At 34.9% G+C, this 25,110-nt stretch overlaps 1 protein-coding gene across 1 annotated transcript in view; it reads left to right on the top strand.

The window, feature by feature from the left end:
* The window catches only part of LRP1B (LDL receptor related protein 1B), a 1,901,338-nt gene that overhangs the window by 1,254,327 nt on the left and 621,901 nt on the right, over positions 1-25,110 (top strand). Inside the window, exons 24-27 of the mRNA XM_043576625.1 lie at positions 3,083-3,280; positions 4,769-4,973; positions 14,212-14,376; positions 14,711-14,955. Coding sequence (XP_043432560.1) covers positions 3,083-3,280; positions 4,769-4,973; positions 14,212-14,376; positions 14,711-14,955 — 813 coding nt within the window. The remainder of the gene's footprint in view (positions 1-3,082; positions 3,281-4,768; positions 4,974-14,211; positions 14,377-14,710; positions 14,956-25,110) is intronic.

Below are 25,110 nucleotides of genomic sequence, written 5' to 3'. Positions count from 1 at the left end.
ATTCAGCATTCTTCTAATGTTGTGGTGTTTTGGTAACATGCCTTCCAGTGTTAGTGAAGGTGGAACTTGCATTTCTTTTTCTTTTTTTTTTTTTTTTTTTTTGATTTTTCTAGTGTGATTTTCTAAGGAAGAGGCAGCACATCATTGCTTTGCAATTTTGAAACTCCATGTCCTTTAAAAGCTATTAAATATAAATGTCTCTAGCAAGTGGCTGCTGTGCCTCTAATTTACTACTTGACTAAAGGCAAACTATAAGCCAAAGGATGGGGAAGCTCTTCAGAGCTGAAATATCACTAGCTTCAGCACATGCTAAGAAATATCCAATTGTATTTGCATATTATCATTCCAACCTTTTCTCTTACACAATATCTCTTTTGCTTATTCCTTTGAGTAATCTTTGAAATTTAATATTATAATAAAGATTTATTAAGATATTGAGCATCTGCACTTTTAATGATCAATTATCCTGATAAGTCAGTATGGTATATATTTTATAAATTAAAAAGTATTGAGGATCAGAGTGTTTAAGTAAACTTCTCAAACTTACACAGTGAGTCAGTAAAGAGCTCTGTTTTCAACCCTTATTTTTTGATTCCAAATCTATTTTTTTCGACTACTTCACATTTACCTCCACATTTGCATTCACTGTGATGATTATGAGCTTTTTAAAAAAAATTCATATACATTATTTAATTGGATTCTGATAACAGTGTAAGTTAAATTGGAAGGAGGTTGTCATTAACTCCATTCTGCAGGTAAAGACAATTTCTGAAAAAAATAAAGAATTTTTTAAGGCGAGCAGTTATTTCATAGCCAGAGCAGATTCATACAAGGGATCCTGATCCAAAATTAGGTATTCTCCCTTTTAAATAACTGTACATCCAAAAGAACCATTTTCTTTATTTAGAAAATTCTAAATTCTGGATTTAAAATTTTGTGAGCATTTGTTCTATCGGGAGCTCTTTGGCACTAGTTATTTAATATATGTTTGATATTTTTATCAGTTGGCTACTATCACAGTAATGTTTTGCAAGAAACACCATAATACTGTGCAATAAATACCACAATACCTATAAGATCACAACAATATACGTAATTACTGCTCACAAGTTCTCAGGCTACCGACTGTTTTTTGTGGTCTTGAACGGGCTTGCTTATACTATGCAGTCAGCTGCAGGTTAAAGTAGGTGGCTCTGTGGATCATGGCAGGACTCTCTCCCATGCTAGCCATCAGCTAGTTTCTTAAGGTGGAGTCTGTTCCACTTGTATTCATTCAAAACACATTCATTTAATGTTCTAGGTAGAGCTTACTAAAAAAATAGATTCATGTCCAGTGAAAAAAAATGGCCAGTGAATTCCCTAAACCAAGGACATGACAGCCAGCCTCAGCTCTGTTCTAAATCTAAGACCTGGTATGTATCATGTCTTCCCTGGTGCTAGGTATTAGGGACATCATAATGAACAAGGCAAACAAGATTCTTGTTTCAATAAAGCATTTAAGCCAGTGAAGAAGGTAGATGAAAAACAAATAAATAGTGATTTAAATATACTACAAAGAGAATTAATAGGCTATGGAGATATAAAATAATAAAGAATGGCCTTTATTGGGCACCTGGATGGGTCAGTCAGTTAAGCTTCTGACTCTTGGTTTTCAGCTCAAGTCATGATCTCGTGGTTCCTGACTTTGAGCCCCACATTGGTCTCTGTGCTCACAGCACTTACTGGGAATTCTCTCTCTCCCTCTCTCTGCCCTTCCCCTGCTCATTCGTGTGTGTGTGTGTGTGTGTGTGTGTGTGTGTGCGCGCGCGCGCGCTCTCTCCCTTTCTCTCTCTCTAAAAATAAATAAATAAATATAATTTTTCTAATGGTCTTTACTAGGAAATTGATCAGGATACACCTCTCTGAGGAATGAAAATAAGAACAGTAAACCTGGTTGCAGTGGACAAAAACCCAGCCCAAACTGAGTGAATAGTTACCTGCATTGGATTATATATCCAAAACATGGGAAATATATAGGGAGTATGAAGGGAGGAACTTGTCTTAGGGAGAATTCCAGCTGTGGACTTGAACATCCTTAGGACACAGTATCACCACAGGTCATTGTTGCTTCGTTCTTTGTGGCTCTTTTCTGTTTTAAAACAATATCACAAGTACACTTACACAAACTATAAGGGTATAGACACTGGCAATACTAGAGTTAGCAATCTGTGACCTTGAAAGAAAAGACACTCTTCACCCTCAGCTTGAAATCTTTTCTAGAAGTTTATAGACTCATTAGCCTAATTTAGATTTCACATCCGCCTCTTGAGCCAGATGATTACAGTAGCTTACATTCAGAGGATGTGCCTAGACTTAAATTAGGAAAACATATTGCCCTAAAGGAAAGCTCAAAGGAATTGTATTAAATGGAAATGGGGGCAAATCTTTGTAAGCCTGGGTCCCTCCCTCAAAATATGTATTTATAAAGCAAAATTCATGTCTAACTCATATTAGTATGCCCAGCAGTAATTATACAGGACTTGATACATTCCAAAAGGATAGCATAATTTTAGTACATTTCAGACTGTGGAGGAAGCCATCATCTCTCCTCTTATGGAGAATACTCCCTAACTATACATAAGCATGTAACTCTTACAGAATCCTCTTTTATTGGATATATTTCCTTTGTGTATCTGTAGGCATGTGATGGGCTAAGAGTAGCAGAACTAGTTTTGCCAACTCTTAGCACTTCCTATGTTGATGTTTCTGAGGTTTGGACTGTCACCTGAAGGTCCACTAAAATGGAAAACCCTTATTTTTGTCTTGAAATTACAATAATTCTTATATTCATTAATCAGAATCAGGTGTATGGAAATCTAAGGAATAAAAACGTATTTATACTTTATTTTAATGAATATGTGTAAACCTAAATTTTTCAAGTTTCTTTTAAATGTTGGATTAAAAGAAATTGCTCCTTTAATAACAGAGAATTATATAATAAATTATGGTTTTAAATAATTGGATTTGACCTCAGGTATTTTATTCTACTTATGAAAGCATATAAATATTTTTATAAGTCTATTAAAAATAAATTTATTTTCAGATCCTTTTGAAGCATTCATCATCTTTTCTATTCGCCATGAGATCAGAAGAATTGATCTGCATAAAAGAGACTACAGTCTACTTGTTCCTGGGTTGAGAAACACAATAGCGCTTGATTTTCACTTCAATCAAAGTTTACTGTATTGGACAGATGTTGTAGAAGACAGAATATATCGGGGCAAACTTTCTGAAAGTGGAGGTAATTTTTTAGTGAGAATTCCAAAACAATATTCTGTAATCTGAAGGGATTTTGATTAATCTTTGCACGTTGGTTCTCTGTCTCCTGCCTCATGTATGTAAAATGATAGATGTCAAGTACATGTGTGAAAATATGTTGAGGGAAGGGAATAAATGGCAAAAGCCTGTGCTGTGCATACCATTTTCAAATTATGAGCTTTTCCATGGGCATTGGTGAAAAAATTTGCTTATAAGAAATAACTACTGCCTTCCACACACTAGTAGATACATTTTGAGAGTTGAAATGTTTTATTTAAAAAAAACGTTTTATTTTATTTTATTAATTTTATTTTTATTTACTTATTTAAATATTTTATTTTATTTTACTGTCAGCAAGATTTAAACAAGCACTGAATTGGTACAAAGACCACTAATATAAACTAAATGTTTTTGTCATAATTTGACTTATCTCTTTTGGCTAATGTAGGCTTAAGTAGCGAGGCTATGAGATAAATATATGTAATAATCTTTTTGAAAATGTTGGATCTGTGTAGCATTCCAAACCCCAGGTGTTTCTATCAAAATATAAATTTCTCCTTAAATCACCTTTACAATTTTGGAAAAATGGTAATAACACAATATAATTATCATATGTGAATTTATGTCCTGTCACATATTGCAAGAGACTGATTTCAAGTGATGGATTTAGATCTTTGGGCTTAGATTGTTAACTGTTAAAAAAATTAAAATATATAACAAAAACACCAGCAATGTCATAAACTATGAAGAGTTGTCCTATTAGAAAAAGTGGTTTTTTTTTAAATAATTACTTTAATTACAAAAGAAATTTAGAAGTGAGTAAGTAAGGATATTGGTGGGCATTATCAAATTGCTTGTTTGTATTTAGACCTCACTAATGTCTTCTTCTGTTATTTGTAAACATGCTATGTCTTGTAAGTCTTTTGGGCCAGGGAGGAGTGGGGAGTATGATTTGGGACTTATCTTTGTTAAGGGTAAGTGCAGTAAAAGCTCTTATCTATCATGCTTCAGAAGAAGGTGGGTGCTGACAAGCTATACTGCATATTGCCCCAGGTAGACTTGATCCTCTTTATTCTATGCCTAAAGATCAATGCTGAAACTAAATTGTAATGATACTAACTAGCGCATCATTATTCCCCAAACCCGTGTTCTATTTCAAAAATCAGAAACAAGAAATAACGTTTTGAACCCTAAACATTGTTGTTCGCCTCAGAGTTTTTTAAAAATTCTTTTTCACTGCCACTGAAAAGACTTAAGAAATTAAAATTTTCTGGTAGGAAAGTTCAGTAATTCTAAATTTGGAGACTTCTTAGTTTCCTTTGTGCCTTATAACACATTTGCACTATATCTTTCAAACTCAATAAAATACTTTAAGACTCTGTGCTGCTCATACACTGGTCTTTTCCTTTGTCCTTAAGATGTTCCTTGAATGGGTACAAGAGTTGATTTCCTTTTTTTTTTTTTTTTGTAGGGGTCAGCGCAGTCGAAGTAGTGGTGGAGCATGGCTTGGCTACCCCAGAAGGGCTGACAGTCGACTGGATAGCGGGCAACATATACTGGATAGACAGCAATCTGGACCAAATTGAAGTGGCCAAGCTAGATGGTTCCCTACGCACTACACTAATAGCCGGAGCCATGGAACATCCCAGAGCCATTGCTTTGGATCCAAGATATGGGTAAAGAAGTTTGCCTTTCACAGATTGACTTTGACATAAAAAATAATCTTTTAAATTAATATTGAATTCAATTATCGCATAAATTATTAGATTGCTTATTTTGTGCATGTACATATATGTATATGTATATAATTGTATATATACGAGTTTAAGTTTATTAGCACAAGTGTGGCTATAAGATTGTTTACATAGGTACTTTTAGAGGATAGAAATATCTTTTTTCTAACTATGAGCGTTAGGCCCTATTGGAAAGTGTTGGAATTCATTTTTGAAGCAGTAATTTAATGAATTTCTCTTTGCCCTGCCAAAGAGGTGCCATAATTGTTTCTAATGGTTGCAGACCACAGGGCCAGTCTCTGGTTCAAACAGTCACAGATGTTTATCACATCACCTCTTATGTATTTTGTAAGTACTTGGAGTCACTTTAAAAGAAAATTCGCATAGACTTGAAGGAGTCCAGTAATGAGACACTGACTATTGGTGTGTTTGAAAGACAAGGCACATGATTCTCAAAAACAAGGTAAAATATTGAGTAACTCAGGTTATTGTCTCTAGTGTTCCCCTGTGTGTGCCTCTGTGAAAGAGCAGAAGAGAGACAATGGATTTGGAGCCAGAAAACGAGGATTCCAGTTGCTACTCAGTCACTTATTATCTGGGGAACCTACTCTATTAACTTCCCTTAAATTTTAGTTTTTTTTTTCTTTTGTAAGTCAGAGATATTATCTTTATCATTTGGTTGTTTTTGAGGAGATGATAAATATGTGTAAGATAGTATGTAACTGGTATAGGTAGGAATACTATTTATTTATGATTTATTTGTTATTACTATTTATTATCTATTCAATTATTTATTACCTTGGTAATTATTTTGTAAATCCAAAACTATCTTCAAGGCTAAAGGTTAACAGATTGAAATTTTTATTTTTGTCTCTGTATCTTTAAATAATACAAAGTCCAAGCAGCGCCAGTGAAGGGGAGTCAGCCAGGAGGGAGTTTGATGCAATGTAGAGAAGAGAAAAGGGAGCCTGTGTTAAAGTCAGCTTCCTGGCCACACTTTCTGGCGTGTTCTCTGGTTTCTGCCCAGGAGTCAGAAATCAGTAGATTAGGAAGTCTGTTCTCCTTTTCCTCAATTCACACACAGAAATTAAAGGGGCAAAGCACCTTCCCTAGAGCAGGGTTCCAAACTGGCAACCTTTATTGATATGTTTTCTTTACCTTCTACAGTGTTTTAAATTTAATTACTTGCCCCAATTTAAAACACTGAGACATTTTGTATACAATCCTAGATTTGTTGCTTCTTTTGAAAGAACACCGAGATCTGGCAAGGAGCAAAGCAGTAGGTATATCTTTTAGCTTAGAGATGGGCTCTCTCATGTTTACAGTTTACACTTTGCCTATTTCATTCATTTGCTTTCTGTAATAACAGTTTGCCAGGAAGAGATATGTTATGCTTAATGAGAAATTCCTCTTCAAAACAGACTATTCCTGAGATTGCAGGTAATCGCTGGTCCTGACCCTTTACTTCCCATAAAAGTTCATCATCAACATGGGTTTTATCCTCAATATAACAACTACCGGTGTGAAATTTTCACCTATTAGACCTATCTAACTTGTACCAGCATCTTGTAAACAGGAAAAACTTTCTGTATATGGGAAAGTGATATTTTGGAGAAAGCTCTAGTTTTAGCTATAGTTTCCAATATGAAAGGAAAACTATGAGTGAGTGCTCCCAAATTACAAATGGCACACACAAAGAAAAAACAAAACAAAAAGGATAAAACAAGTGTATCAAAGTTTTGAAAATAGTCTGACCAAACAAAGCAGTAGATCTGGGAGTTGAAACTTTCTTTTGAACTGACATTGCTTAGGATAAAATTATTTATCTCAGTTTGGTGAATATCCTACCTGAGAGGAGAAAAAAAATAGAAACACAACATGCCACCCACAAATACCATAAGTGAAAATGTATCCAGGCACTATTCCAGTGATAAAAGATCTTCAGAAGTAATATATCCTCTAAGTTGAAAATACAGAAAAAGCTAGCCTCTGAATAGGAAAAACCTGATAATGCTTCTGAGAAAGTTGATGCCTTCCGTTACTAATTGCTACTATGAAAGTATAAAGCTGCTTAATTTTTTTGAAACATGAGAGAAGAAACAATGCTTGTAAAATAATTTTTGATATAAATAATTAAAATTCATGGGGCCCCTGGGTGGCTCAGGCTTTTGAGCATCTGAGCATCTTGAGCATTTGGCTTAGGTCATGATCTCACAGCTCATGAGTTCAAGCCCTGCATCGGGCTCTGTGCTGACAGCTCAGAGCCTAGAGTCTGCTTCGGATTCTGTGTTTCCCTCTCTCTCTGCTCCTCCCCTGTTCATGTTCTGTCTCTGTCTCTCAAAAATGAATAAATGTTAAGAACGTTTTTTTCAAATAATTAAAGTTCAGATGGAAGTACTAATTCGTTCAACTCTAGGAAGTAATTGAAAGGTTGACAAGTATCAGGATATGATAGGATTTTTATTGCAAAAAATTATCTTAATGGATTGATACAATTAAGATATGAGGTTCACATAAATACCCTTAAAACCAGCTGTAGCAATTACATTTAAAAATGCAGTGCAAAGTTAAAATATTTTTAAGTTTGTCATAGTTTGGTAAAAAATTTATAGTTATTTTTAAACATTGGACATTTCATAAGGTAGGCTGAGAGCATACCAAAAATGCATGTGAGCATGTGTGCTCTTGTGCACACGCACACACACAGAGACACACACACACACACACACACACACACACACACACACACACTGAACTGCAAAACTAAGCACAAGAAAAGCAACATTGAAAAATAATTTCAGTGAAACTTAGATTCCTGCCTTAGTGCTATCTATTCAAATAGAAACATAAAATTTCTCCCTGTTTCTCAAATAATTCATGAATACATAAAGAAGCTAGGAATCAAAATTGATAGGAGCTCCAAAGGCACTTAAACTTTTTTGAAAAATTTTATTTAGGGTAAATCTACTAGATAATTTTTTTTTAGAAACATGGTTTCTGTAAATACTATTATCTTTCCTACTGCATCATAAGCTCTCTAATAATGGCAAGCAAAGTTGCTTCCATTTCTATGAAATCTTTCACTGCTCTTGGTATATATAATTGTGCTGAATAAATGCTTGTTACATAAAGTAATGCATGTAGGGGTGCTTGGGTGGCTCAGTCGGTTATGCATCTGGCTTCGGCTCAGGTCATGATCTCATGGTTTGTGTGTTCGAGACCCGCATTGGGCTCTGTGCTGACAGTTCAGAGCCTGGAGCCTGCTTCTGATTCTGTCTCACTCTCTCTCTTGCCCCTCCCCTGCTCCCGCTCTGTCTCTCTCTGTCTCTCAAAAATAAAATATACAAAAATTAAACAAAATAATGCATCCAAATGCGTAGGCTTTTTGTTGACATGTAACTTATAAAACTCAAGGATACACTTTCAAGAGTGAATTATATACGAAAAGACAGCTAATGGATACTACTATGAACTTTTTTTACAATAACAAATGAATTAAAAAGCTTAACAACCAGCCACTTTGCTCCCTCAGCACAGCTGAGGTAAAACCGAAGCAGCGACAACAACAAGAAACAGGTTATAACATCAGCCCAATAAAACATGTTTACATCATGTGAGTTTCCTTCTGCTATGAAGGTCCTTTGTGACCTTTTCCTACAGATGCCAAAAAACAAATGTTTTTAATCAACTATTTTGCTTCCTCGGCATAAAATCCACAGGCCTTCGTTTTACACCATAAAACATATTTGCCATCATGCCACATTCCTTTAATATTCTGGGTTTTGACCCAATATCCCAAGTGACAAGTTATTCCAAGATGGTAAATGGGAGTCTTAGGGAGGAGTCATTTTTCTCTCATTCCATTTTAAAGGAATACACTTATTGCTAAGGTGACCTGAAAGCGTATATGAATCTCCTCTAAACAACAAGCTTAGTATTAGGGAGTAAGAAGCACTAGGGAGTTCAGAATCTATAGGGCACTCACTTCAGTTCTTGAACTTTCATTGCCTTTGTACTGATGCAGCTGCCTGGTGTCTTCCTGCTCCATTGCTGGTATTTAAATTTCATTTGTCATAATAACTGGATGCTGCTATAACAATTGCAATTTGTAAAAGCGGATATAATAATTATGAAGATTAGTGAAACATCTAAAGAAAATTTTAATTTCGTCTGGGACTGTTCCTAAATTAAACTAATAAAGATGTTGTTGCTTTTAGAAGACCTAAAGATTATAGATAAGTAACCTCTTTTTTGGCCAAGATCATTTATTTTCACCTTCTGCAGCTTGACCTGATAGATGATAATGGCCCTTTCATGCCTGTAATGATACAAGTTGTTCATGGTCCATTGACCCAATTTAATCCTGATACAGACTAACCCGTGAATGCAGGAACTGTAGAATCAGTAGACTGTAGTCTCTTTTTTAAAAAGCAATTGTGGCTGAATATTTCCATACATCCTGTAAGAAGACATATTCAGTCTTTTTATATTTCAAAAAATAATGCAATCATTGAAATGCTAATACATTTTAACCACAAAAAGAAAGTAATAAGGGGAAAATGATTCTTTTAAAATACCATATTGGAAAGTATACAAAAGAGTGCCTAGAATTTTATGAAACAATGATCCTTGAAATCAACTTTTAAATGGATTGTAAACTGACTTGTGGTAAAGTTAAAAACACTTTTAGGGGAACTAATTCTAGAACATGTTATTTTATAAAAAGAGTTGAAAATTTCCCCACTTGAATTGATGAAAGATTAGGACCATAGTCCTAACCAGAAACAGTTTAATGCTGCTATGTTTAGTGAAGAAATGAAGGAATTTCTTATTTTAGAATTCCTCAAACTATCTCAAGCCATACCTTTTTGGTCCAGTGGACCATATCTGAGAGTTTACAGTGCCTACTTCTGGTAAATATATACACGTAGAGAGAATGCAGAATTGTAGGGTTACTGATATGTGTGTTGGAATTTCCACAACTACATGTGACAGAACTAGGTAGAAAGTTACAAGAGAGACCTCAATTCTCCATTTGTTATTCAGACAAAAGACAATGCTTCAGAAGTTGTTGGGTCATCAATCCAGACTGTGAATTACAGTTTTGCCTAGATCTGGTGGTGACTTATCCACAGATACTCAGACTAGCTATGATTCTCAAAATCATCGTTTGTTTTCAGTGATTATTTTTCCTAATCTTTTTCAAACTTGAAAACCTCTCTTATCTACCTTGTTTGCCAAGATACCACCATAAATTTGATTGATGCTATGTTGCTCTTGTTTCTATTTTAAATCTTCTTTTTTTAATCCTAAGTATAAAGGGAAGCTGACAAATAACAATCTGCTGTCAGTGAAAAGATGTGTGCGTCTAAAATTAAATTTGTAGTGAGACACATAATTCATTTCATTCATTCTTTTAAAGACATTTAGCTACGTAACTAAGTAGCCTACCAGCTTTATATTGATCAATCTCTGTTCCATTTGCTCTTTATGGCAACATATTGTATATTTATAAGCAATATGTGTATGTGTATATACATATTGATATTTCCAGGTAATTGGGCTTTTTCCTCATATAAAACAATCTACTCTTTAAAAATTAGTCTTTTCAGGGGCACCTGGGTGGCTCAGTCCGTTAAACATCTGATTCTTGGTTTTGGCTCAGGTCATGATCTCATGGTTTGTGAGTTCGACCCCCTCATCAGGCTCTGTGCTAACAGTGCAAGCCTGCTTGGGATTTTCTCTTCCCTCTCTCTCTCTGCTCCTACCCCATTTGCCCCTTCTGTCTCTCTCAAAAAATAAATACATAAGCTTAAGTTTTTTTTTAATTAGTCTTTTCAGAAAAAAATATATTTCTAGCTATAAGATTTTATAAAGGTCCTCTGGTATTTTTGATATTTAAAAAATTCACTTATGAACTGAATTTTGAGTTGTTTATACTTTAAAAATATTTTAATGTTTATTTATTTTGATAGAGAACGAGTTGGGGAGGAACAGAGGGAGAGAAAGAGAGAGAGAGAGAATCCCAAGCAGGCTGTCAGTGCAGAGCCCTACAAGGGGATCATCTCATTGACCATGACCTGAGCCGAAATCGAGAGTCAGACACTGAACCGACTGAACCATCCAGGCACCCTGTGTTCTTAACACTTTTAAACTTTATAATATAAATTTTCAAATACACAAAATAGAAGGAATTATATAATAAAATTCCTCATTTCCATTACCCAGCTTCAACAATTATTAGTACACTGTCCCTGATATATTATTTAGTTTTATCCTTTCTCAGCAGTTTAGTTAATTTACTTGAATATTGGTGATTAAGCAATGAATAATTTGGATTTTGTCTTTATGGATATAATCCCAGGGGCATGAAACTCCTAAAGCTGCCTGTGAAACTAATTTTTTTCTTTTTTACATAAACTCAGTTTTTGACAGACATTCTTTGAGATAAACCCAATCCTATGACCTACTCCTTTGAATCTTTTTCTCATTGCTTTGACTTAAGCTTACGTTATAAAACTAATCCACCTTCACATTCATGCTGGTATGACATTTAAACATTGACATTAGTATTAATTCTTGTTCCCTGTCCTTCTTTGTGTCTGTCTCTCTCCATTTCGTTAACAGTTTGGAAATACTTTGAGTTTTTTTCATTTAAAAAAATCATCTCAATGACTACGTGTGTGTGGCATGCTTTTGCAAACACAAATCTTTTCTGTGGGCTGACCAGTTTCCGTCCATTTCCTCATCAAATGCTCCTGACACTGTGTACAGTTACAGTTTTTATTTACAGATGAGAAAATGGAGTCTGAGGTTAAAGGTGCTGGAATAAGTGACAGATACCAGTCTCAATCCCAAGTTTGTCTCAGACGAAAAATATATTGACATAATCATTTAATAACATTTTGTGGATGCCCAGTGCTTAAGAGTTGTATTCTGCTACTCTTATCAAGAACATCTACATCTTCCTTCTCTGTTCACCATAGGTTTTAACATATGTACTTACTAAATTTATTATATAATGTATTGAATCATCTTTTCCTTTTGTATTTGACATTCCTCTGTCCCCAAACAGACTATATACGTTTCAAAAATTGAAGTCATGACAAATAGTTTATATCACTCCATATTTCCTTATATAAACATATTTTTCTTAAAAGATAGGGTAAATTGGATTTTGAATTTTTTTCCAGAGGATTATTTCATTTTCTGAGGTAATCTACCAAATGAATATACTTAAGGATCATTTAAAATATGGAAGAATAAAAAGTAGCAAAACTATATATAATTATAATGAAGAATAAAGGTATTTTTACCAGTAGCTTTACCATTTTTCACCTAAATGGTGTCAGAGCTTATGATAGGAAAATTTGCTAGGTTGTCACTATTTCTCCAGTCCTTTGAGTTCTGCCTTCCCAAATCGCCATGCTATTCATTGGGTTCTATGACCAAAGTAGAGAAGGCAACTGCCATTTACTGATTAGCAACCATGCTCTTACTCCTGTACCAGATGTTTTCCCTTTGTTATTTTATTTAGTGATGTGACATTAAAGAATTATATGTTAAAAGCATGAGAACAGAAGTTAGACTGTCCAGTTTCCCATCTCCCTCTGCCACTCACCAGCTCTATAACCCTGGTCACGTAATTTAACTTCTCTAACCCATTCTCCCATCTCAAACATAAATAACATTAGTCATGGCCTCATGATTGATTAAAGGAGATCATCTATAAAGCACTGAAAATAGTATTTAGCATATAGTAAGCACTTAAAAACTACAGCCAGTTGTAATGATTGTGGTATTATTGTGTAACTATACAATACATACTATAGAAACATGCATTAGCAGTTTAAACCACTGTCAACTAAACGTAAGCTGTCTATCGCCTAATAGCCTTAGAAATCAAATGCATGACATAAGGTACTTAATGCCCATTGTGGGGAAGAACTGTTAGTGCACCATGAATTTGTAGAGTCTCAAATAGTATTTGGTTTTAAAAGAAGTAATAATTTTTAACATATAAAGCTGGTATTTTCACAACTGCTTTGTGTTTGTTAAATTATGATTTCCTCTGTTTTCCCTCTGTTTCCTGTCATATGATCTATGTCATTGCTATGAATGTGAAGGTTATCTCCATACTGATGACTTCCAAATTCATAACTCCAGCCCTGCCTTCTTCCCTGAACTTCACCCTGGCATACCACAGTTTCATGAATACCTCCATATTGATATCGTGAAATCATAAGATAAAAAAATTAGTAAGATAAAAAAAAAGTAAACTTTTGATTGCTCTTCACATTCATTCACATTCATTTCCCAAATCTTAGAATTGGATCCTCTTCCATTTTCCCATTTTTTATGGATTCCCTGCACACCCTCTTCCTTACCCTTACTCTGACTTCGCTGATACAAGAAACACAGTCACTTATGATCTGTTCTCTACTCCGTTCCCTATATTCAGTCATCAGCTAGCCCTGGAAGTTCTACCTCCAAAATGTACCATTAATCCATTCACTTCTCTTTCCTGCCACTCCCATACTCCAAACCACCATCATCTTTGCCTGGTCCTTTAAAATAACCACCTGATGTGCCCATACTCTTGCCTCACTATCACCCACTTATAAATGGTACCATGTTTCTCCCCTGCTTCAATATGCTTCTTATTCCCTTAAAATAAAATCCCAAATAATTGCCTTAGCCAGAAAGACCCTTTAAGTTGCCCTCTTCAAATCCATCTTCTTGCTTTTTCCTCCTTACTCACTATCTTGATATTATTTCTGTTCTTCAGATCACCCACTTTCTTTTCCCTGTTCAGGCTTTTATTTATTTTGCTTGTCATGTTCTTTATATTGTTCTTTTCATCTTTTAGAGTCAGTGTAAATACAGCCTTCTCAAAGTGTTTTTTTCTTTTTTTCCTGATCATCTTCTTTAAGTAGATCACTTACCTACTATTCTCTTCCATAATAAAAGTTTTCCTCCGCATATTTCAGAATCTGTAATTATATATTCATGTGTTTATTTGGCTTGCCTTCTCTACTGGACTCTAAGCCCCATGTGGGTAGATAACACATCTGTTTCTTTTGAGACAGTTTACCTAACAAGTGTCTAGCATATACTAGGCACTCAATAAATATTTGTGAAATGAATGGCTGAAACAATAACATTATTTATTTTTCTTCAGAATTCTTTTCTGGACAGATTGGGATGCCAATTTTCCTCGCATCGAATCTGCTTCCATGAGTGGTGCTGGCAGAAAAACCATCTACAAAGACATGAAAACTGGAGCTTGGCCGAATGGACTAACTGTGGACCACTTTGAAAAAAGGATAGTTTGGACAGATGCCAGGTTTAAAAAAAATGATATTTTTCTTCTATATCTTCTGTTACCTTTCACACAGATCGTATTTATAAACTCAAAAGATATCCTAACATGCATGTATTATATATACACACATTGAAATTGGTGGTAATATTTATTTGTTTTCCATATGATGGTGGTGGTGATGTTTGTTTGTTTTTGTTATGATGGGCTTATTTTTTCTTTCTACAAATCAGACACCCATAAAATATTTTAAATATTTTTTATAAAATATTTTCTCTGGCATTTATGTAAGTAATATAACATAACTGGACTATCTGAATAAGTTTTGATAAAATACTGATTTATTACCTTTCTGTAGGTCAGATGCTATTTATTCAGCCCTCTATGATGGAACAGGCATGATAGAAATCATCCGAGGTCATGAATACCTTTCCCATCCTTTTGCTGTGTCTCTATATGGGAGTGAGGTCTACTGGACAGACTGGAGGACCAACACATTGTCAAAAGCCAATAAGTGGACAGGGCAGAATGTCAGTGTGATTCAGAAAACCAGTGCCCAGCCATTCGACCTTCAGATATACCACCCCAGCCGACAGCCCCACGGTAAGTGCTGTTGTGAAGTAACCACCCAGAAAAGTATTTTCACCTTCATCATATAAGATTTGAAATGCAAAATCACTTTTATAAGTTAAGTTATTAATATTTTATGTATATGGTAGAAGTAGTTCCAGCCTTTGTTTTAATTAGTTCAGAATATTTTTTTCTTTCCCTTTTTTTCATATAGCAGTAAAGACATCTTAGAAATTAAGGGTTTTATACAACGTCCTCACATTTTTAGTCACTGCTTGTATCTATAAAAAATACTGTGGAAAGTTGTAAAAGGTCTTTATATTGAGAATCTATCACCAGACTAGGATCAGAAAGGACACATTGATGTTTGCCTTCAAATGTTGCCTGTGAAGTATGTTGGGAGGAGAAGGAGTGGTGTGGAAGAAAGAATGAAGCATCTGCTTGCGCTTTTCCATCTTAAGAGAACTGAGTTCACATGAACATATGTGCTACCTCTCCCCATACACTCCACATTTTGGTTCAATAGTAATCTCCATCTTGGCTTTGGGATTTCATTTCTTCCACTCAATCCTTGCCAAATGTTCTTAATATCAAGTCTGAACAGTTTTCTTCCTTTTTTTTTCCCCCCCCTGGGCTACTATGGCCATTTGGTGTAATGTCAGCTGATCCTTTTATACCTCTTGATGGAGTCTTCCCTTTTATAATGTGTGTCTTAACCAAAAGAATCTCATTCCAAAGCAAACAGTGGTTTCTTATCATTAGTAGATTTTTACTTGAGCATGTTATGTTCAGATGACAGCTCTTTACTGGAGGACACATTTTCCCCTTGTCTCCCTCTTTCAGTGTAGAGTAGACAGATCTTCCACTTTGTTGGCATTTCTGGTCTTACAGACTTCACTTCAATCCTTATTTTAGATTTATGTTATATTATCTTCACCTGGTTGTGACTAAAACTACTCACCTTTCTGGTCTGTAAATTCCTTAGCTATCCTTTTTCTTTCTTCAATAGTTGGCCTTCATTCTCTCTTGATACTATTTCTTCTACCAAAATTTCCTCATCTGTAAAATTTTCTGTGCCCTGTCTCTGACATAGTCTTATTGAATCTAGTTTTGGTCCCAGACACTTTCAGTTTCTCAGTCTCAGTTTTCTTATATAACAGATCCTTCTTTGTCTGTGGGAGTTTCTACATACCATGTACTAAATGAGCAATCATGTTAAACCTTTTCTATCATCCTTAATTCCTCTACTCTTTTCATCCTACAAACCTGAACGAAATGGGGACATTAAGAGGAGACAATAGAGCTTAGTCACTTTTGTCCTTAATAGGCATTTGATTTAACTAAATTGAAATAAAGCAGGAAATCATGATTCTGGCCAACATGTGACACTAATACAATACAATAAAAAAATTTTCTTTTCTGAATACTTCCTTCAGCATGAAAGAGTATCAAGTCATCAACATTGTATGTTGATGACAAATGCAGGATTGGTTTTAATTTTTATGAAAGCAAAATATGTACTTCTATGTTTTCGTGACCCAGACTCTGGCATTTTTTAGGAGCTGTAGTTTTTATGTTTAGAGTAATTTAAATGAATTGGACCGTGAAAAACGGCCTGGTTTTATGTATTACATCACTCCCCTCCTCAAAATAGGATCAATGTATTTCATTTACTAACTGTCTAATTTGCCCACATTGACATGAGCCCTAGAAAATTTATAGAATGGAAAGGAAAATGATACTTTCTAGCTTTTCTGACATTTTCATATATATAGAAAGGAACCGAAACAAAGTACAGTAGTTCCCTCCGCACACTCTGCCATGGTTTCACTCTCCCTGATCACCTCTGGTCTAAAAGCAGAATATCCTCCTTCTAAACTATCATTAGAAGATCAATGACAGCCTAACACTATGTTACAATGCCTATGTCATTCACCTCACTTCATCCATCATGTAGGTGTTTTATCATTTCATAACATCACAAGCACAAGGGTGAGTACAATATGGTATTTTGAGACGGAGAAATACCACATTCACATAAATTTTATGACAGTATGCTATTATAATTTTTCTATTTATTGTCAATCGATTGCTGTGTCTAATGATTAAATTAGATTTATCATAGATATATATCATAGGTATGTGTGCATAGGAAAAAAACATAGTATATATAGGACTTGGTAACATCAATAATTTCAGGCATCTATTTGGGATGTATCCTTCCTGGATAAGGAGAGATTCCTGTAATTCATTTGTTGGTGGGGAGATTTTTTTGACATAATTTTTTTAATGTTTTTATTTTTATTTTTTTGAGAGACACAGAGAGAGACAGAGCGCAAAGTGAGGGAGGGGCAGAGAGAGGGAGATGCAGAATCCAAAGTAGGTTCCAGGCTCTGAGCTGTCAGCACAGAGCCTGACGTCAGGCTTGAACCCATGAACTATGAGATCATGACCTGAGCCGAAGTTGGACACTTAACTGACAGAGCCACCCAGGTGCCCCAACATCATTTTTTTATTTCTTTTGAGAGAGAGAGAGAGATAGAGAGAGAGAGAGAGAGGGAGGGAGGGAGGGAGAGAATCTTAAGCAGGCTCCACACTCAGTGTGGAGCCCGAGGCAGAACTCAATCCCACCCCTGAGATCATGATCTGAGATGAAATCAAGAGTCAGATGCACAACTGACAGCCACCCAGGCACCAAGTGACGTCTTCACTTAACTTGAAACATGTTTTATATAAGACTTCTCCAATTTGCAGAAAATAAAGAAGTTTTTACTTTATGGATCTGATTTAACATACAGAATTCAGGGCAGATATTCTAGTCTTTATATACTTTTAGAGAATGTCACCTATAACAAGACCTTGCTATTTCCTAATTGAAATTCAGTCAGTTTCCAATTTTGAGAATGATCAGAGAGCATTCTACTTTTCCCCATTATAAGGATCACTGAGCATATAACAATCATTATCCATCCTGTTTATCTGCTTCAGTGAAGTAACACTTCCACTGCTATGGGAAAAAATAAAAAAAAGATGTACGAATATATTGACTATTACCAAGGATAGAGTTGCAGTAAAAATGGTGGCAAAGGTTCTGTGTTAATACAGGTAAAATAATAATAGCACCCTGTTTTCTGGTGAATAATAATGTAAAGTTCATGGGAAATAATAAATTTTAAAAATACATGACATTCAGTGCTATAAAATTGAAATATATCTTTCAAAAATTAAAGAAATAAAGGTTACAAATAGTCTTTGAAATTATCTAATACTCCAAGTAGGAAGTTAATGAATGTTTTAATACCAGTTTTCATACATTCATCTTGTGCATAAATTTCCAAGTTGGTTATTGAACACAAAAGTAAAACTTTTCAAAAGGAAAATGTATTTTAGAACCTTTGGTTTCTAATGTTGTTGTTATTTGGGATGAAGAAGAAACAATCAAAGCTCAAACGTATGCAATATAAAGGAGCAATAGTGGGTATATTAAATCTAATTTTTAACAAATGTTTATGTTTGAGAGAGAGAGAGAGAGCACACGCACAACTGGGAGAAGGGCACTGAGAGAGGGGACAGAGGATCCAAGCCAACTCTGTATGCTGATAGCAGAGACACCTATGCGGGCTTGAACTCACAAACTGTGAGATCATGACCTGAGCCAAAGTCAGAGGCTTAACTGACTGAGCCACCCAGACACCCCACTGTCATTGATCATTTTAATGCATGTTTCTATACATAAATATGTATCTTTGCTTAATAACTTTGGGGTTTGTTGCTGTCATTAGCAAGTCATATGGTCTTTTAGTTGCCAGAAACTGATAGATGAACATAAGCCCTTCCAAAACGTATCACTAAACCCTAATGAAAATTAACCCATAGTCTTTGTTTTATAGTTTTTCTTTATTTTTTAAATCTACTCTCAGCAACTTTCAAATACTTTCAAAAAATACTTAGTATTATTTTTTTATAAAGGACTTTTATTTATTTTGAAAGAGAGTGTGAGTAGGTTAGTGACAGAAAAAGAGGGGAGAGAGAGAATCAGAAGCAGACTCCACACTGTCAGTGCAGAACTCGATGTGGGGCTCGAACTTGTGAACTGTGAGATCATGACCTGAGCCGAAATTAAGCGTCTGCCGCTTAACCGACAGAGCCACCCAGGCGCCCTTTAATAGAGTATTATTAACTGTGATCACCCACACTGTACATTACATTGCCATGGCTTATTTATTTTACAACTAGAAGTTTGTACCTTTTGACTCTCTTCATCCATTTCACCCAAACCCCACCTTTTCCTTTTGGAAACCAGCGATTTGTTCTCTGTATTCATACGTTCAGTGTTTTGTTGCTGTTGTTGTTTTGTTTTAAGATTTCACATGTAGTGAGATCATATGGCATTTGTATTTCTCTGTTTGACTTATTTCTCTTAGCATAATGCCCTCAAGGTCCATACATGTTGCTGCAGATGACAAGATTTCCTTCCTTTTTCATGACTAAATATTTTGAAATATATAAATGTTCTTTACCCATTCATCCATTGATAGGCACCTAGATTGTTCCCATGTGTTTGCTACTATAAAAAAAGTGCTGCAATGAACATGAGAGTGCATATGATATCTCCTATGGCAAAAAAGCAAAGCAAGAAAGTTTAAAGTAAGGACACAGAGGAGTAGTTTTATGCTGATAGATACTGTAGGAACCGAGGACAGAAATATGAAAATAAAATATTGGGAAATTTGGAATAAGAATGTTACATAACACGTACTGTAGTTTCACACTAGCTAGGATAGTCACATTTCATCCCTATATGCCCTTTTCCATTGATTGGGCTGACAACTAGACACTTAACCTAAATTTTCTATTTTTTTAAAGTTTTATTTATTTTTGAAAGAAAGAAAGAAAGAAAGAGAACACAAGCCGGGGGAGGGGCAGAGAGAGAGAGTGAGGGAGACACAGAACCCGAAGCAGGCTCCAGACTCTGAGCTGTCAGCACACAGCCCTATGCAGGTCTGGAACGCGTGAACTGTGAGATCACGACCTAAGCTGAAGTCGGACGCTCAACCCACTGAGCCATCCAAGTGCCCCTAAATTCTCTATTTTCTATATATGTTGTGTATTGGCAATTGATAGCATGTAGTTGATACTTAACGTCCAACCTACTGAATAAATACATGGGAGATGGTAGTTTTCTTAGCATAGAGAGCTCATATAAATAAATATATTTGTTACTTTTATAATATTTGTTACACAAGAACACCATCATAGATTTCCCTTTAAGGTAAAAATGAATAATAAACATTTATGAAGCCATCTAATTTAAATACATTTTTATCAGTAAAGCACAGCTATTAATTGAATAAATTTTGAGTGCATTAAAAACCAACAGCAACAACAAAATTTATGATAAACTATTTTTGAGAAATATGTTAGTTTTGTTTGGATAATGAGATCTGGGCTTGTATGATTAAGCATTAAATTAAAATTATATCATCATCCTGACTTTGTAATAATAAGGAAGGTATGCACTTATATTGCCTTTTTATTAGTCCTTTACAGGCATTACTTTCAATCTGCACAAAGATTTGCAAGAAACATTCTCCTTCTGAGAGTCTTCTCACTTCAAAGCCATATAACAATTATGAATCTTTACACAATTCAGATTTCACCTCCTTCATGTTCATGCTTAACACCACAAGAACTCCTTTAGCACTTAGAGCTTGTATGGTTATATAATATTTACCTAACTCTGTTTTATTTACCCACTACATTATACAATATTTGAGTAGAAGAATGTCACTTATTTATTTGTGTCCACTGTATAGCGAAGTCCTTTATGTTATTAATTATAATGTTAGCACCTGACACTTGCTAATTTTCATTCCAATTGTATGAGGAAGGTGTTAGCAACATAGTTTTATAGATAATGAACCTAAGGAGGATAAATACTAAGTTATTTCCTCAAGGACTATAGCCAGAAGGTGTTTGCCCAGTTATCTGACTTCAAGGAAAGTGACCTCAGAGCTCTTGCCTTAACCACTCTGCTCTACAAGAAGTTCCTGTTTGAGATTCTCCTTGGAATTGTTATTTTATGTCACCAGATGGCAGTAGAGAGTCGTTTTATTGCCTTTTAAGTGGGACAGACTAATTCTTACCTTCTTGGAGTTTATAGTCTAGAAGGGGAACAAACTAAATTAAAAACTAGGATCAATAAAATAACTGTTATCATGGATTGAGTTTGAATGTAAGAGTATAGCAAATAGATTTTAAAGGGCAGTAGGGTGTGTTCCTAAAAAGACCTTGGGTTAATCTGTTTCAACCCATTGCTCTGTCTCTCACTAACTAGGCTTGTCTAGCTGAGGCAAAATAATTCACTCCTGGGATCTCATTTCCTCATTTGTAGGTCGAAGCAGCTAGAGGTAAGGAGGAAATAAATGGAAAACAATATTGGGCAGGGATCAGACCATGTTGGTATTTAAATGGCGCATTCAAGGAATTTTAATTTTTATCCTCTAGGATAGCTAGTTTGAATGATTTCAGACTTGAATGCACATCCAAATTACCTACAGAGGTCACTAAAACACAGATTACTGGGCTGTGCTCAAGAGCTTTAGATTCAGTAGGCCTGGAGTGTGGCTTCAGATTTTGCATTTTTAACAAATTCCCAGGGGATGGTGATGTTGCCTAAAGAACCACTTTAGAGTCTTAAGTGAAGGAGAAAATCATTTTTATTTGTTTGGTCAATGGAGTGAGAAGAGCAGATTTGGGTGCTAGAATCACGATTTCATCTGTGCGGGGGATAGATTGCAGAGAGACAGCACTGCAGGTAGCACTGGTGAGTGGGCTACTTCAGTAGATCCAGAGCTTAGGTGATGCAAAATCTGGGATGATGGTCATAAGAACAGAGAGAATGGTATGGTTGAGATATGCTTAGAGGCAAAATCAATAAAAATGGTGATAGAAGTTGTGGAGTGGGGGAGATTGGGAAGAAAAGGAAGAATTTGAGATGGTTGTTTTCTCTAGTTTCTGTAATTGGCTTTATGATCAAGATATGACCTAGAGTCCATGGGATTGAGTTAAGGGAGGAGTCCACAAACTTCTGTGAAAGACCTGATAGTAAGCGTTTTAGGCTTTACAGGCCATATGGTCTCTGTTGCAGCTATTCAACTTAGCTGTGTGTGAAAGTAATCACATGGAAAATGAACTGTTGTAGCTATGTTTCAATAAAACTTTATTTATAGACACCCAAATTTGAATTTCATATACTTTTCATTTTATAGAATGTTATTCTTTTTTTTTTTTTTTTTTTTTTTTTTGCCCTACAGTATTAGCCTGCAGGCCAAAGTCTACTGACACCTGGTTTAAAGGATAAACAAAAAAAATAAGCTTTTGATACACTCAATTTGAGGTACCTCTGGGACATGATGGAATATTCAGGGCTATAAGGCAAGGAGAGTTTAAGCAAGAACTAGAGCTTCGGTATTCATTTAATTTTAGGTTGAAGACAAAAAGATAAATGAGATTTCCCAAGAATATTACAGAAAATGAGAAGAGGGCAAGGACAGAGCCTTGAAGAAAGCAAACACTAAAGAAGAAGGCAAGGCAGAATGCTGAGGAGGTGACCAGAAACAAAGAGATAACAGTCAAAAGAAACAAAAAACAAAAACGAAAAAACAACAACAAAAAAACCCCCAGTAAGACAAGTTTCAAGATGACAGAGTGACAATGGCCACTTCTCTTGGAGAAGTCAAGAAAGATAAAGACATAAGTGTATTCATTGGATTTAGTAATTTGGAGGGCAGTCGGCCATAATTTAATTTAGAACAATTTCAGTGGAGCTGTTTGCCTGTATCCTAGTGATCACAACTATGTCTGAGGTTAGGCATTATTATAAATATTCAAGCCTTTTTACTAAAAATAAATATAATTTATTAAACAAAGGGCTATGTTATTAAGTAACACAATGTAAATGCAAAGAAAAAAAAAACAAGCATCATAACAATTAGCTTAGAAGATGCTTGTAATTAAGAGGAAAACTCTAGAGCTAGACTGTTTGGGTTCACATTCTAATTTTTTCCTATCCTGACTGTATGACCATTATCTATCCTATCTTTTTATTTGTAAAATGCAATCATTGAAAAGATTAAGTGTGTTAGTTTCTTTTCTTTTCTTTTTTTTTTTTTTTTGAGAGAGAGACAAAGAGCAAGTGGGGGAGGGGCAGAGAGAGAGGGAGACAGAATCCCAAGCAGGCTCTGCACCATCAACACAGAGTAGGATACAGGGCTCAAACTCACAAATGCGAGATTATGACCTGAGCTGAAGTCCAGAGTTGGACACTTAACCAACTGGGCCACCCAGGTGCCTCTGCATTAGTTTCTTTTTAAAGCACTTACAAGATATCTGACAAATACTTAGCACTACATAAATGTTGTTAAGTAAATGATAGATAAATAATAGATAATAAGATAGATAGATGATAGATAGATAGACACACAATTCCCCTAGTTTGTTTTACACATCACCATCTCTCCCCTCCCATTAGAAGAGGAGTTGTTTATAAACATGGAGAAAGTATACCTTTCTTCTTTTGTATATAAACCTTCTCCCATCCAGCATGTTGGCCATCCTTCTGTGTCCTCTCTCAGCTCAAAGGTCTTTTCTTAATCACAACTTCAGTTGTGTTTAATACTCGGAGTAGTTCAGTTTTTTCATGAATCAAGAACGATTCCACTACTCTGATGGTGGTGGTGGTCTTGGTTGTGGTGGTGGCTTTCTTCTGTATTTCTTTAGTTGCTATGTTTGGAATCTGTTCTTGAAAGAATTCATACATGATTGTCACTTTAAATATCGAGTGTTGCAAGTACTTTGTGTATTAGACTTTTACCGATTACGAGATGTTTTCCCAGTCTGAAGAAACTTTTCTCTTTCTGAAAAGATCTCAGTTCAATGGGGACTATATATATATTTGTTGATATAAATAGCACTGTTCAGTAGAAACCACTTTATTTTACTTTCAAAGACAGGTTTCTGGCTCAATCATCCTTTTCAATTTTGTTCTTGAAACCCATAGTGACTGTCAAATGTGCAAACTATCTTATATAATACATTAATGACAATATCCCTTAGAAAAATCAAAACCCAGAGACATGAATGAGACATGAGGAGTTTATTCAGTTACAACAATTACATTAAACGTATTTATAAAAATTATACTCCAAGGCAGTATCCATCCCACATGCCTGCTTTGTAAAACATCTATGAGTAGTTAAGAGAATGAATGAATCTAAGTCAATTGGTTCATTTAGAGAAGTAGTATGTATAATAGTTGGAGGCTCAAACTCTAAAATCTGAAACCTATATCCCTCTTAATAGTTCTGTGATTTTAAAGTGTTTTTTTTTTTACCGTATTAAAAATTAAGTTTACTCTTCTATAAAATGGGGGCAATTTATTTTTATAAACAAAACTGCCTAATAAGAGAAAAGGAAATAATGCTTATAAAATGCTTTATATCGTGATAAAAATAAATTGTTCCATTTTGGAACCTTACTCTTTCTATCAATTTTTATCTCACTTGCCTATTATGTTATGTGGCAATATAAGAACTGTGGGCTATTTCTCAAAGAGTAGTTTTAACATTGAAATGATCTAAGTACCTACTATCACTTCAAGAAAATGTATCTAGAGAAAATAAAACTTTTATTGACCACATTGTAAGAAAATTAGCTTATCTTACTTAAGAAAAGATTCTATATTCTAAGAATACTAGTAATATCATTTCTCCTTCAGGGGACAAAATTTCACTTATGAAACTGAAAGAAGGAGGGATTCCATTTGGGCCTTTAAATATATTTAATCATAACCAACATTTATCTTGTTAATAAAAAGGTTTGAGAAAAAAAAAATACTCTTGCAACCATGTTACAACATGGAGATGAATCTCAAAAATTTGCAAATTATTTAAATCATCTAATTCCACAGTTTACCATATCAAGATCTAACTACCTGTCATAAAAGTCAAATTTCTCTTTCTCCATGTATTTCTATAGATGTATATGTATATAGATGTATATGTACACATATATATGTGTGTATGGATACACTCTGTCCTACATATTATTGACAGTGTTAAAAACATATTATTTCTCCTGCTGTTTTATAGTATCTCTTTATTTCAAAATTTTATGTGCTATCAGTAA

The sequence above is a fragment of the Prionailurus bengalensis genome, chromosome C1, assembly GCF_016509475.1.
Source record: "Prionailurus bengalensis isolate Pbe53 chromosome C1, Fcat_Pben_1.1_paternal_pri, whole genome shotgun sequence".
NCBI lineage: Eukaryota > Metazoa > Chordata > Mammalia > Carnivora > Felidae > Prionailurus > Prionailurus bengalensis.
Note: the sequence above shows the minus strand (reverse complement) of the source record. Positions and strands in the feature narration are given on the sequence as shown.